At 48.6% G+C, this 14,342-nt stretch overlaps 1 protein-coding gene across 4 annotated transcripts in view; it reads left to right on the top strand.

Annotated features, from left to right (window-relative positions):
* Positions 1 to 801: 801 nt before the first annotated feature.
* JPT2 (Jupiter microtubule associated homolog 2) overlaps positions 802 to 14,342 on the top strand; it is a 16,706-nt gene continuing 3,165 nt past the window's right edge. Inside the window, exons 1-4 of one of the 4 annotated variants that reach the window (XM_024759641.1) lie at positions 802 to 892; positions 5,761 to 5,900; positions 11,063 to 11,205; positions 13,941 to 13,986. In XM_024759641.1, the coding sequence (XP_024615409.1) occupies positions 849 to 892; positions 5,761 to 5,900; positions 11,063 to 11,205; positions 13,941 to 13,986 (373 nt within the window). In that variant the 5' untranslated portion in view covers positions 802 to 848. Of the gene's footprint in view, positions 952 to 5,659; positions 5,901 to 11,062; positions 11,206 to 13,940; positions 13,987 to 14,342 lie in introns of those variants that run through there. The other 3 variants (XM_024759644.1, XM_024759642.1, XM_024759640.1) reach the window with 3 other exon arrangements.

The following is a 14,342-nucleotide window of genomic DNA, read 5'->3' on the forward strand; positions in this document are numbered from 1 at the left end:
TTTACCAATTTGGGGAATAAAAGGTGTTTGGTTATTTAATATAATAAACAAAAGCTGTTAAACTTCTTATGTTTAAATTTCCAGTTCAACTTGTAAATCTGTTTTTATTATTGTGCATAAATACATACTAATACTTGATCTAATAATTACTGTTTCTGCTTTTTTCTTTTTAAGTGTGCACTTTGCAAACAGCCCAAGTGGCTCTCATCTGGTGAAATCTCAGAGGAATCGATGGGCTGTCCGCAGTGTAACTGAGCAACAAAACACTGCTGAATGTGTTTTGTTTTTTTGAGCTAGAAATCAGACAGCTGGCACAGTTTATCCCTTGCTTCCCATTTCTGAGTTAGTGTTCTTGCCCCCACGACGTGCAGGACAGAGGAACTGCGATCCCGTTTCCTTTGGCCACGTATCCACGTGCCATTGACTGGCTTGGCGAAAACCAAGCGTCTCCGGACAGGCTGGACCCAGCTCGGTGCTGCTTGGTGCCGGCACGGCAGACCCATGAGGCGGGCGGGAGGCCCCCGCGGGGCTGCGGGGAGTTTCGGCCAGGTGCCCGGATAGTGCCCGACCCCGCCCACCTCGGGGGAGTGGGGAGGGACAGTCCCCCGCCGGCTTATTGGTGGCGCCCCGCGCCGTGAGCGGTACCTGTTCTCACCAATCGGCCGCGAGCGCGGCGCAGGCCTCACCAAGCTTCCGTCTCGTGGGGCGGAGTCCGACACCACGATAGGCTGATACAGCTTGACTGGTGTCGGCGGCGCCCAATAAGAGCGAGAAGGCGGGCCTCGGGTCGCGCGGGGCCGAGCGGGAAGGACGGCAAGGCGGCCGGGAGGCTCCGAGTGGCGGCCGACATGTTCCGGGCGCCGGAGAGTAAGGGAGGCCGGGCCGGCTCCAGGTGCGGCGCGGGCGCAGCCACGGTCACGTAGGATGCGCGGGGGCGGCGGGGCGGCCGCGGTGAGCTCGCAGAGCCGGGGCCTCCGGGGCCGGGTCGGGGAGGTGGGCGCTCCCGCGGGACCCGGAGGCCTGAGTGCGCCTCCCCGCGCGTCCGGTCCCAGCACGTGCCCCTTCATTGGCGAGCGCGCCGGAGATGCTGTCCGAGCCGTCTGCTGCGGGGGGGCGGGCGTGGCGGCGCTGCTGGGATTCTGGGGCCCTGCGGCGTGTGCGCGAGTGGATGGGCCTCGGGGCAAAGTCTCATCCCGGGATCCCTCAGCACTGCCGCAGCCCGGGAGCCAGGCGGCGCCCTCCCCCACTTTACTGACAAGGAAACAGGCGGGACAGCAAGTGATAGAAGGAGTTTCGACTGGTTTTAAACACTCAGGAACACATAGCAGCGCGCTTGCTTTCTTTTTAGCTTGTAGAGCAATGGGTATTGGGGGTCACATAGAGTCGCCAGAGCTGGCAATGTCCTGCCGCTGGAGAAACCAGCTTGCGTTGTCCAGCTGGTTCTTCAGCTGCCTAAGAGTTTTCTTTATTGTGAGCCTTTTCTGTGACCCAGCCCCACAATAAAAGCAGAAGAGTGTGACGTCTGTTGAGGTAAACAGTACATAAAATTAAAGAATTGTTTCGAGTGATAAAATCCCTGTAAATTTGAGGGAGTTAGGTCAGTATTCAGTAACACTCCTACCCAAATAATGAGTCCTTATCCCACTAACAGTGACTATTAATCATTCTCGTCTAGATCTGTGCTGATAATGGGGCCAGAAGTATATCCTGGAGTGCTCAGAATGAGTCAGGTTTCTGGTGCCTGAAAGCTGCTGTTCTGCACCACCCATACCAGCTGGGCAAGGGCTGCTTCCCAGCACTTTCTCTGTTGTGCCCACTAAGTACACTCTTTCTTTGTTTACACAGCCTGGCACTGGATGCCTAGCAAACATTGGTCCAGTTAGCGAATAAGCACTGTGAGGAACGCTGATGTGAGGCTGACTTCCAAGCTGTAGGAGACAGTGCAGAGCTGGTGCTCTAAACTGATACCCACATTTCTTTGGGGCATTAGTTTTTGGAGAGGATAAGGAGAAAATTCTTCCTTTTAGGATGTTGGAGAAGGAAAACCCATCTTAATTGGATGATCGATTGGAAGCTCCTGCTTGGGATCAGTTAGCAGCTTTGTCTTAGAGGAATTGACTAGCTCGACAGGCCTTTTTACTTAGCTGTGAAGGGAATCAAGTGGTGGCTGTAAGATTACTGGGCCAGGTTTTCCTCTCTTAAAACCCTACTTTTGTTTTCTTGCTGAAGGATTATCTGGTGTTAAAGGGATTTTGAACTATAAAAGCATTATGCTTTAGCCATCATTAATCTGAGGTCTTTTAAGCTGCAGGATGTATATTTGTAAAGAATTTAATCTAGGTCTATTTTGCAGCTTCACTCCAAACCTGGCAGGTCCCCCATAGCTTTTCTGGGATACAGGAATAAGCTGTTGGAGGTGGGGTCACAAGCATGGGTCCTTCCAGGTGAGTGTCGATGTGGCCTCTGCTGTTTCTGTGGTCCACTTGAGCTGTGTGTATTTTCTTATCACGTGCCCCTTAGTTTCTGTTGTGTGCTTGGAATGTCTTCATTGAAATGTATCCAAAGGGTACTGAAAAAGGAAGCCATAACTGGGAGCATCCCCATGTAGTGAGGTCATCCCCAAGACGTCTGAGCTACTGGTATTCCCATCCCCCTCCTGTAATTAGGGTTGAAGTGATACCTGCACTTGATAGTGAGCCTGTGAGGGCCACCTTGAGCCATTGTTGGAGCTTCTGTTTTTATGGAAATGTCTATTTAACTCTCAGTCCGTTTTATTGGAGACCCAGCTTGTGTGATTTGCTTGACTGCTGCAAGGCTGTGTGACCCTAGTGCCACCCCATAGCTTTTGTGGTGGAGACGCTTGCCACCTCTTCCCAGGAAACTTGGCCATTGTGTACGATAATCTCTCTGCTACAACATTCTTGGGCACCACTTTCCTTCCCTTCTTTTCAAAGTAAAGTAAAATAAAATTCAGAAAAGTACACAAAATAATATAATAACATATTTCCACCACCCCAAATTAACATTTGGCAGTTTCAAATAAATATCGCTTACCTCCTGTGCTGCAGTGGTTCTCTTTCCTCATGGAGACCGCAGACACAATTTGAGCCTTACCTACTCCAGAGGTGTCTTTGGAGTTCCAGTGACACTCAGTGCCTCTGTGGCATCACTCATGCAGAACATGGAAACTGCCTCTGCACAGCTCTAGCCTTCCCAGAAAGCGGGGAGCTTCTCCAGGCCCAGGACTTGCTCTTGCTTGTCTTTCCATCCACAGGGTCTGGTGCAGGCCCACCCGTGGTAGGTGCTCAGGGAACGTGCAAGTTAGAGTGAAGCAAGCGGTGGAGGCCAGGGAGAGGCGTGTATCCAGGGATGTGGAATGTGAGAGGAGAGAGTGCTGGGGAGCCTACCCCACATCTGGTCTGACAATTTGAGGGTTTGAAAGAAAAGCTGTGTTGCAAGTAAGTCAGTAAAATAGGAATTTTAGTTCATGCCAGTATGAGACTTGATGTTCAGTTCAGTTCAGTTCTGAGGATGCCAGATCTCAGAGACCCAAGCCTGTTGGACCTGCTTGAAAATATGCCAAGAAAAATCAGGAATGTCATTGTGTTGGGGCTGTGAGATTTATAATGGGTGTGGGAGTCAGATGGCCTCGGGTGTCCCCCACCAGAGGGCCTGACGTGAGGTCTTACTAATGCCTTTCTAATTTAAGTCTGGTTAATGGTCATTTTTTTAAAAAAGGTTTTTTCCCTTAAACCGAGTAATTTTTTTCTTTATCAAATCCTTAAGGAGATGCTAACTGCTGGACAAGCATCCCTGGCCCCTTCCTTCAAACTGATGTGACCGAACCCATGTGGAAGCCTGGCCCACTGCGCACTCGGCTTGGGTGGCGGCTTGGGTGGTGGCGAGCAGCCTGCCTGCGGTCTCCGTCCCAGTGAGCAGGCACGCTGGTGGCCCTCGCAGCAGACGAGCGCTTTCTGCTGTCCTGCTTTACAGCCAGAGAGCAGAAAACTCCGTTCCCTTTAAATTACAACGAATGATCAGCTCCCTTTCTAGCTCTGTTGAGGAAACAGCATGTTAAACATCCTATTCTTCTAGTGTCTGCATCGCTTTTGTGTGGCGAGCTCCGCAGTTTCACTTCTTTCTAAATGTCTGGGGTCACAGGCCGTCCTCTTGCTTAGGACTGGTGAAAGAGCAGGGGCCACTCAGCAGTTTAAAACTCTGCTTTAAAATACGTTTGAAAATCTAGGTGTCTTGGGACTTTCCTGGTGGTCCAGTGGTTAGGCCTCCACGCTTTCACTGCAGGCAGCACAGGTTCCATCCCTGGTGGGAGAGCTAAGATCCTGCAGTGTGGCCATAGGTTTCCTGTAAAGATGCATATGAATTCAGTGTTATGCTGCTCTGCTGAAGGAGACCGATGCTCTTGGGGTGTCAGGGAAGAGCTTTATGGAATTTTCTTAATTCTTCAGTTATTGCAATAAAAAGTGACTCAAGGTCCTGCTCATCCACTTCTGAAATACCCAGCCTCCAAGTGCATGGCAGATTCCCAAAGATCGAGACCACAGTAGATTCAGCTGGTGGTGACTGAGTGTAGGAATAGCACTGCTCTCTGTGGGTGTTTAATTAAAATCCACACTTGAAGGATGCCAGTGTGTGCTGGGGTGACACTCTGCACACGTGTTGATCTAAAGTGAACAGTGGTCCAGCTGGTGTGTTCTGATCTGTCTGATGTTTAACTTGTCGTTGGTGGTACCAGACCTTGGGACTGGAAATCATCAGCCTGGTGTAGATTCCCAGGACTGACGTGGGTTAGTGGGGGTGGTGCTCCCCGTGGTCTGAGCTGACACTTTCCATTAGAAATATGAGCCACATAAGGAATTTTAAATTTTCTAGTAGCCACATTTTAAAAAATAAAAAGATTCAGGAAAAATTAAGTTTAATAGATATTATTCAACTTAATATGTACAAAACATTATTTCAACATGTGATCAATGTAAAAGATACAATTAAAGAGGTATTTTGCTTTTTCTTCTTTGTGCTGAGTCTTCAAAGTCTGGTGTGTAATCTATACCTACAGCACATCAGAGCTCAGACCCCCATGTCCAAGTGCCCACTGGCCACAGTGGCCAGTGGCTGCCCTTTTGAGGACGCAGCTCTCTGGGTCAAGCTTACTCTGTGGGTAAGTGGTGCACTGCCCCGTCGTTTCTTTCTAGAGGATGTTGAGGATTATTAGGGTGTAGTCTGAGCTCTGCAGCCAGACTGCCTGGGTCTGAGTCCTGGCTCTGCTACTTCCTGTGTGGCCCTCTCTTTAGCTCACACTCATCTCTGTGAAAATCATGGCTGCCTTAGAGGGTGGCCGTGTCAGGTCCTTGGAATAGGAGCTAGCGTGTATAAATGCTGAGGGAGTGTGAGCTACAACACCCAGCACTATTGTCTGCTAATTAAAGTGACTATTAAATTCTACTGAACTGGCTCAGTTTGCCTGTTTTATGGAAACTTTAATTTTACTAATGAGAGGTCACAGGAGTAACTGCAGAGTATGCACATCTCTGGAGGTCTTGGCATAATCAAGATGTGCAGAGAAAACCTTTAAGGGAACTCAAGGGCAAGGAGGGAGGTTTGCCGGCTGGCCAACGGCCATGAGCTTGTCGTGCCACGGTGTGTGGTTTTCCCACAGATGTCTGCCCTGTCTGGCTGTGCCACAGTCTCTGGATGGTGGCGCCCCGGCCATCTGTCGGTCCCTCACACCCTGTCTGCTTGCAGGGCCATGAAGCCCCCGGGAGGAGAGCCGAGTGATCATCCAGAAGAAGCCGCATCTCCACGCAGGCCCGACAGGATGGCATCTAATATTTTTGGATCAACTGAAGAACCTCAGAACATACCCAAAAGGACCAATCCCCCTGGTATGGGCTTTTGACTCCTTAACCCTTTGGCCTCTACCTGTTCTCTTTTGTGCTGCTCTTTTGATAAAATTTTCCCTTTCTTTATATTGATCCTTTCAGATATTTTCTGGTGCAGGTTATCCCCTGCCATCAGAGTCCTAGAGTGGAAGGAAAGTTTTATCCTGACTTGTGCTTTGTGTCCTGAAGGTGGCTCGGTCATTTTGGAACTCCCCCTCATCTGTCACCAGATACTGGCTGCGTACAGGCACTGAGGGTACAAAGGCAGATGGTGGGGTTCTGGTTCCCACCACGGAGGCTCCCCAAATTGTCCCATAGACTTCTTGAGATTCTTGAAATTGCATACAAATTGTGCATTTAGAGTAGTTTTAATCAGATTGTTAGTGGGATTGAAACTAAAAAGGGTGGCTCAGCCTGGCACACATCTGTGTGGCTCCTCACTACTTACCCACCTTCTAATGGCTCCAGTGGAAGGGAATCTCAGAAGAGTGTTTCTCTTGGCTGATGGACGGTCCAGCTGAGCGACTGTACAGTGATAGTTACCTGAGGAGCTTTCCCCTGTCTGTATCTACGAGGGGAAGACAAGGTTTGTTCCATCCTTAAAGATCTGAGAGACCCAACACAGGAGTCAGAATTTCAGACAAATAACGAAATCAAGCAGCTGGGAGCTGGAACTGCTCCCTACCCCACCCCAATTCTGGGTACAAATATTGCTTGACAAACCTAGAGGACACACAAAGCAATAGATTCAAAAGCTAGTTTTTTGGTTGTTTGGTTGTTTTCAGTGGTTTGGGGTGGGGGTAAGGAGGGGTGAAGGTTAGTGGTATCTTTGGATTTAGTTATAGCAGAGAAGCAGGTGGTTCTTGCTGAGTAACATTCTCCCCTACCCAATTTGTGGGGGTGCAGGGCCAGGAGTGCTCAGCCCTGCTCATCCTTTGTACCAACGAGGTGATGTGGCAGATAGACTCAGACTGGAGGCACTGGAGGTGGGTGCACCAGCAGCCGTGGCTCTGGCTCGGCACCATGCGCGGCTGCAGCTGTCTCTGGGGCTTCGGGTTCTCTAGACAGTGTGGCAGCGTGGGGCGGCGCTGCTTTGCCAGGCCTTCAGAATCTCATGCTCCCCCGCCCATCTCGTGCCCTGTGGGCAGCCTGGGCCCCTCCTGACTGGAGAGTTAGAAAACCCCTACGTTGTGCACAGTGACAAGGTATCATGACAGCGATGGGACGCCCTGTGCCAAAATGTCTGCTTCTCATGGTCCTGTCGTTTGGGGTTTGTTTTCTGTCCTGCCAAGTGCTCTGTGATGATAGTTGAGCATTTAACAAACGCCGGAGTCCCCCCTCTGCCTCCTCCTGTCACCCAAGAGCTCTTTCTAACTGATGAATGAATTACATTAAAAAAAAAAAGAGAGGAAGGAGGGAAGAAAGGAGAGAAGGAAGAAAATCACCTGTGATGAATTTCAAGGGCAGCCCAGAAGGGAACCTGCTGGTATGTCCAGACCCACAGACTCGACCCCGCAGACTCCGGGGAGGGCCTAATGGAGCACGTTCGGAGCAAGGGACTTGCCACTGGCCATCACTGGAAGTTAACCCAGGCTGGTCGGGTGCCGTGTTTCATCTATTCTTCTGGTTTAGACCTCCTTCTGACAGTGGTGATTGATACAGGTGGGTCATTTGGTGTTTATCAGGGGCTGTGCTGGGTGCCGGTCTTCTCCACAGCTTGGGGGATAGGTGGCGTTACCCCCTTTACAGAGGAGGAAGCTGAGGCTTGGGGTTCACTGGCCTGCCTGAGTCCACAGCTTGCTGGGGTGGCAGAACTAGCCTTTGGATGCAGGTTTTCCTGACTCCAAAGCCCGTGCTCCCAACTTACCTCCTGAATATATCAATTGCGGTAAATTTCCTGAAATGGAATTGCTGGGTCAGTTTAAAATGATGGTTCTAGGGCTTCCCTGGTGGCGCAGTGGTTAAGAATCTGCCTGCCAGTGCAGGGGACACAGATTTGATCCCTGGCCCTGGAAGATCCCACATGCCGCAGAGCAATTAAGCCCATGTGTCACAACTACTGAGCCTGCGCTCTAGAGCCCGCGAGCCACAACTACTGAGCCCTCGTGCTACTAAAGCCTGCGCACCTAGAGCCCATACTCTACAACAAGAGAAGCCACCACAATAAGAAGCCCGCGCACCGCAACGAAGAGTAGCCCCCGCTCACCGCAGCGAGAGAAAGCCCGCGTGCAGCAACGAAGACCCAACACAGCCAAAAATAAATAATCATAATATAAATAAATAAAATGCTGGTGCTTCCACTGGCCTTCAGACATGTGCTCCAGGATGTCTGTATCGCTTGCTCCCCATGCAAGGTGCTGTGCCTTGTGATTTGGTTCTTTAAAAAGTATATCTTGAATTTATTTTTCTTCAATTATGAGTGAATTGAGCATCTTTTCCACCTTCATAGCCAAATTCATCTTTCAGGTAAAATGTTGAATAATAGATGTGCAGTGTGTCTGTTATTTTACTTTTCATAAAATTCAAAAACAGAACTGTGTTGTTTAGGGTTGGACATATACATGGTAAAACTAGAAGAAGTTTGTAGTTTCCAGAATATTCGGACACAGAACCACACAGGTTTTTGGGAGTTGATAGCATTCTGTAAGACGCGTGATCGTCTGTGATCGTTACTTGGGTGTTTGCTTTATTTATATCTTAGGTACTTATCTGTGTCATGTTTCATAGTTTTTAAAATGTTTTTAAATGAGCAGTGCCTTTAACCAAAAACTTGAAATTGAGTTACTTTTATTTTTATCTTGCATTTTAAAATAAGCTGAATGCGATCTTAGAAAGAATTTACTTAAGCATGACCAGCAACAGCGTGGTAACAAGCAGCGAGGGGTGACCTCGGGCAGCAGCTTTTCTCCACTTTGTAGTCCAAACATTTCTGCTGACGACACCCTGTTTGTAACAGCAGCCCAGCAGCATGACTGGGAGCTTCCTCTCCACGCTCTGCTCTGCCCACTCCACGTGTCGACTCACTTATCTCACCAATGACCCCAGCCAGGTGCTGTCACACAGTTGGTTAGCGGCTGAGCAGGATCCCGCCAGGCACTGGGTCCTGACCCCGTGCTGTGCCGCCTACCCCAGCCCGAGGGCTGCGGGTCCCTGGGAGGCTGTGGCTGGGGCTGGAAGGCTTGTGATCGGCCTCAAACGACACGAATGTGTGCATCTTCCTGCAGTCAGTCCCACCCATTCTCTAAGCTTCTCCTGGCCCAGAAGAGCTTCCAGGGCCAGGTTCCCGTCCTTGTGGAGCTGTGCTTTGTGTCCCCCAGACAACCAACCGGCATCCCGAAAGGCTGGTCAAGTCTGAGGGCTTGCGAGGGGACAAGCGCCCCATGGAGCCTCCTCCTCCTTGGAGCTCCGTGCTCCTCTCACGGTGCACTGTCCCCTGTTCTAACAGTATGGGTTATTACAGCCAAGAAGTGACTGTTTAAAATTGAATTTCCTGGAGACAGTCAGCAAAGATCACAACTATAAAAATGAATATGTTTAGCAGTCCTAAGCCCCTGCACCACAGCCACCCCATTTCCTGAGCAGACACATGGCCCCCAGAGGGGAGCACTTTGCAGGGAGGAAAGTGGAGTAACCAATGCCCTTTATTCACATACAGGTGGATAAGAATACCTTTCCTTTTACAGTAAGACGCTGTGTGCTGTCTAGATCGTTTTGTGCCTTTTTCACTGAACAGTATCCAAGGGAAGCTTCTTTAGCAAATGCTCACTGAGCATTTATGTCCCCAGTGTTGTAAGCATTTGACACACAAGCGACAGTGAGTCACTGAATCCCCCCACAGCGCCATGAGGAAGGGCCTTGTACCACCGCTGTGAGGAAGGGTGAGGAATGTGGGGCTCAGAGGGGCCGAGCAACTTGTGTCTGGTCTCATAGCCATTTGTGGATGCACCTTCTTTCTTCTGTAAGATTATAAATCTTAGTGGGCGCTTGGTGGAAGGGAGGCGCTGGTTGCTGAGTGCAGAGAGGGATGGGCTGGCGGCATGTGCTAGCATCTTCCTGTTTAACGTCGGCATTTACTTCTCACGTCCATGCCTTAGCCATCAGCTTATAAGAACTTACATCTGAGGGCTTCCCTGGTGGTGCAGTGGTTGAGAGTCCGCCTGCCGATGCAGGGGACACGGGTTCGTGCCCTGGTCCGGGAAGATCCCACATGCTGCGGAGCGGCTAGGCCCGTGAACAATGGCTGCTGAGCCTGCGCATCCGCAGCCTGTGCTCCGCAGTGGCAGAGACCACAACAGTGAGAGGCCTGCGTACCGCAAAAAAAAAAAAAAAAAAGAACTTACATCTGAGATGCGTATTTTCATTGTAGCTCATCAAATCATTTCTATTTGGCAGCAAAGATGTTAAATGTCTGTAATTCAGTGACACATCTAGCTGTCACTGGAAGTTCCAGACAGATTGAGGTGAGGAGAGTAGTCATTCTCAGTAAATGTTGTTTTCCAGATTACAGGTTTGCCTTGAATAGGGCATGTTATTAATTCAGTTCTGTCTGTCTGACCTCAAAATTTAGCAGATGTTTGCTTTTTTTTTTTTTTTTTTTTGTGGTACGTGGGCCTCTCACTGCTGTGGCCTCTCCCGCTGCGGAGCACAGGCTCCGGACGCGCAGGCCCAGCGGCAGTGGCTCATGGGCCTAGCCGCTCTGCGGCATGTGGGATCTTCCCAGACCGGGGCACGAACCCATGTCCCCTGCATCGGCAGGTGGACTCTCAACCACTGCGCCACCAGGGAAGCCCCGGGTGTTTGCTTTTAATCTATGAAAGAACTTTTCATGGCTTTAACGTAGAAGATTCTTCAGCAGGAAAACATGAAAAGTTCAGGGTTAAGGAAATTCTAGAGGGGAAAATGATGTTTTATGCCATCTTACTATCTCACTCCTAGCGGCAAGCCCGGGACAGCTCAGTTCTCGTGAGGAAGGCCCCAGCTGGCCCCCAGAAAGGGGCTGGGTTTGACATGGGTCTTTAGGGATGCTTGTCAACCTGATCACCCCACCCTTGTTGGCCTGAATTCAGGACTGGCACTGCGGTGAGAGGAGGTCTCTGAAGTCACGAGTGTGGAGGGTGGGTGGGGTGGATGTTCCGGGTTGCTAACCATCCTGATTTTTTCTTCAGGGGGGAAAGGAAGTGGTATATTTGACGAATCCATGCCTGTGCAGACTCGACAGCGTCTGAACCCCCCTGGTGGGAAGACCAGTGACATTTTTGGCTCCCCAGTCGCTGCTACTTCACCCATGGCACACCCAAACAAACCCAAGGTATGGACTGCATACAGATAGCAGACATGATAGTAAGAAAAGCAAAACTTGAGCCAGGTACTCTTAAAAAGGCTCTGAGGCATGTGTGACATGTTATTAGGAAGAGACAAGATGGGTGACATTGCTTTTCCTGGCTGTAGTCATTGGTCACCGAGTTTCAGAGCTCTCCTGAGTCATCAGAGGAATGTATTCCAGCCTCGTGATGACTCGAGCCTTGGGGGTCGCTGGTGGTGGGGGCAGCCCACTGCAGGTAGGCCACTGCCGTTCTCTGCACATCATGGATGGATGCTGAGGATATTTATAATACTGAATGTAAAACAGGGGAGTTCACCTCATAAACATTCCACTATTTTTAGTGGTCATCAATCAATAAGTACAGTAACTGCATTGGATTAAAATTCACCAAATACTTAGAATTTATGGGTTCCTGATAATATTTTTTTTTTTGTGGTACACGGGCCTCTCACTGTTTTGGCCTCTCCTGTTGCGGAGCACAGGCTCCAGATGTGCAGGCTCAGCAGCCATGGCTCACGGGCCCAGCCACTCCACGGCATGTGGGATCTTCCCGGACTGGGGCACGAACCTGTGTCCCCTGCATCGGCAGGTGGACTCTCAACCACTGCGCCACCAGGGAAGCCCCATGGACCATCTTTGAATTCTTATCAAAACAACCAAGCCTCAGTCAGACCAATCCTCATATCAATCAACACCACAACACCACAGGGGTTTAGTCAAGAGTAATACAATATATAGGAAACTACATGGAGTCAATAGGGGGAGATCTTAGTAATTTTTTAAAAGACTGAGGATTGCAATCCCTATCAAAGTTCCAACAGTGGTGTGGTTTGGTTTTTTGGTTTGTTTTTGTTTGTGGTGTTTGTTTGTTTTTTTTAAAAAATGGAAAGACCTATCCTAAAATTCATATGGAATCTCAAGGGACCCTGAATGGCCAAACAATCTTGAAAATGAAGTACAAGATTGGAGGGTCACACTTCCCAATTTCAAAGCTTACGACAAAACTACATGAATCAAAACAGCATGGTGCTGGCATGTAGACCAACAGAATAGAATTGAGAGCTGAGAAATAACTCACATCTGTGGTTCATTGATATTTCCACAAGAGTGCCAAGATCATTCGTGAGGGGAGAGCGGTCTCTCCAACAAATGGTGCTGGGAAATTGAATGTGCACATGAGAAGAATGAAGGTGGACCCTTACCTTACACCATGTACAAAAATGAACTCAAAATAAGGGACAGATATTATTCTTGGATTCGGCAGTGGTTTCTTAAATGTGACACCAAAAACAGGCAACACAATTTAAATAAATAAGTTGAACTTCCTTAAAATTAAAACTTTTGTGCATCAAAAGATACTATCAAGAGAATGAAAAGACAGCTCACAGAATGGGAGAAAGTATTTGCACATCACATATCTGACAAAGATTTGCTATCTAGCCAGAATATGTAAAGAACCCTTACAATTCAGCAACAAAAAGACAACCACATTCAAAACTGGGCAGAGGCAAGGGGGAGGGATGGCATGGGAGTTTGGGGTTAGCAGATGCAAACTATTACATATAGAATGGATAAACAAGATCCTCCTACTGTATAGCACAGGGAACTATATTCAATATCCTGTGATAAACCATAATGGAAAAGAATATGAAAAAGAATGTATATGTATAACTGAATCACTGTGCTGTACAGCAGAAATTAACACGACATTGTAAATCAACTATACTTGAATAAAATAAATTTTTTTAAAATAAAAATTTCAGAACCAGAAAAAAGGAGGCAAAGCATTTGAATAGACGTTTCTCCAAAGAAGACACACAAATGGTCAATCAACATATGAAAAGATGCTGACCATCCTTAGTGGGGAAATGCCAATCAAAATCACAATGAGATACCACTTAACACCCGCTAGGATGGCTATTATCAAAAAAAACAGAAAATAAGAAATGGTGAGGGTGTGGAGAAATTGGAACCCTCATACACTGCTCTTGGGAATGTATAATGGTTCAGTCACTGTGGAAAACAGTTTGGCCGTTTCTGAAGAAGTTAAACATAGAATTTATCATATGATCCAGCAGTTTTACTGTTAGATATATACCCCCAATTGTGCAAACAAGAACTCAAACAGATACTTGTACACTTAATTTTAATAGCATTATTCACAATAACAAGAGTGGAAACAACCCAAGTGTCCATCGGCAGTTGAATGGGTGAACAGAATGTGCTGTGCTGTACACATGTGATGTTGTATTATTCAGCCCTAAAGAGGGATTAAGTTCTGACACACAGTGTAACACGGATGACTGTGAGAACATGTGCTGAGTTTAAACTTGACTACGTTAAGACATTTAAGGAGTCATTAATTTTTGCAGTTGCGAGAGAGTTTTTTAGGACATTTTAAAGAGCCACATCTTGAAATATTTATGGATAAATGAAATATGTGATTTGCTTTCAAATAATCCCACTAAGGGGTGGAGGGCTGGAAGTTGGGAGGCATGTGTGGCTGAGACCAGAATGGAGGCGAGCAAGCTGATGTCACTTGCTGTAGAGCAGGTTACCTGGGGGCTCACGGGGCTCCTCTCTCTGCTTTGTTTATGGTTAAAATTGTCCAAATATAAAGGTAAAAATAGACCCAGGTCATCCACGCTTTTCCCGTCATCTGCCTGCGCGAGGTTGGAGGTGTCCGAGTGGGGGATTGACCTGGGTTTGCCTCGTTACAGGACCACGTGTTCCTGTGTGAGGGAGAGGACACACTGGACCTTAGAGGTGAGCTTATTTTCTGTCCCTTCCCTGGGGCCCACGCTTTGCAGAGGCCGCTGGTGGGTGGGGAGGGAAAACCCGGTGCCCCTGCAGCCTGCTGGTGAAGACAGCAGAGTTGTGATTGCGGGAGGGTTTTGTGTTGGAAGGAGGCAGGGGAAATGGGCTCAGTTACTTCTGGTGACAGCATTCCCACTTTTCTGCACCTCCTGTCAGTGCTGGTCAGCCTGGGCCTAAGGCCAAGGCGTCCTCTTCTAGAAGCTCATCTCATGTAGTGAAGGGCAAGGGTCCAAAGCCTTCAATGAACTTGTGACCAAGGGCAGCACTTTCAGACCTGGCAGAAGAGAGGGCATGAAGGAGGGGAA

The sequence above is a fragment of the Neophocaena asiaeorientalis genome, unplaced genomic scaffold (genome assembly GCF_003031525.2).
Source record: "Neophocaena asiaeorientalis asiaeorientalis breed wild unplaced genomic scaffold, Neophocaena_asiaeorientalis_V1.1 scaffold254, whole genome shotgun sequence".
NCBI lineage: Eukaryota > Metazoa > Chordata > Mammalia > Artiodactyla > Phocoenidae > Neophocaena > Neophocaena asiaeorientalis.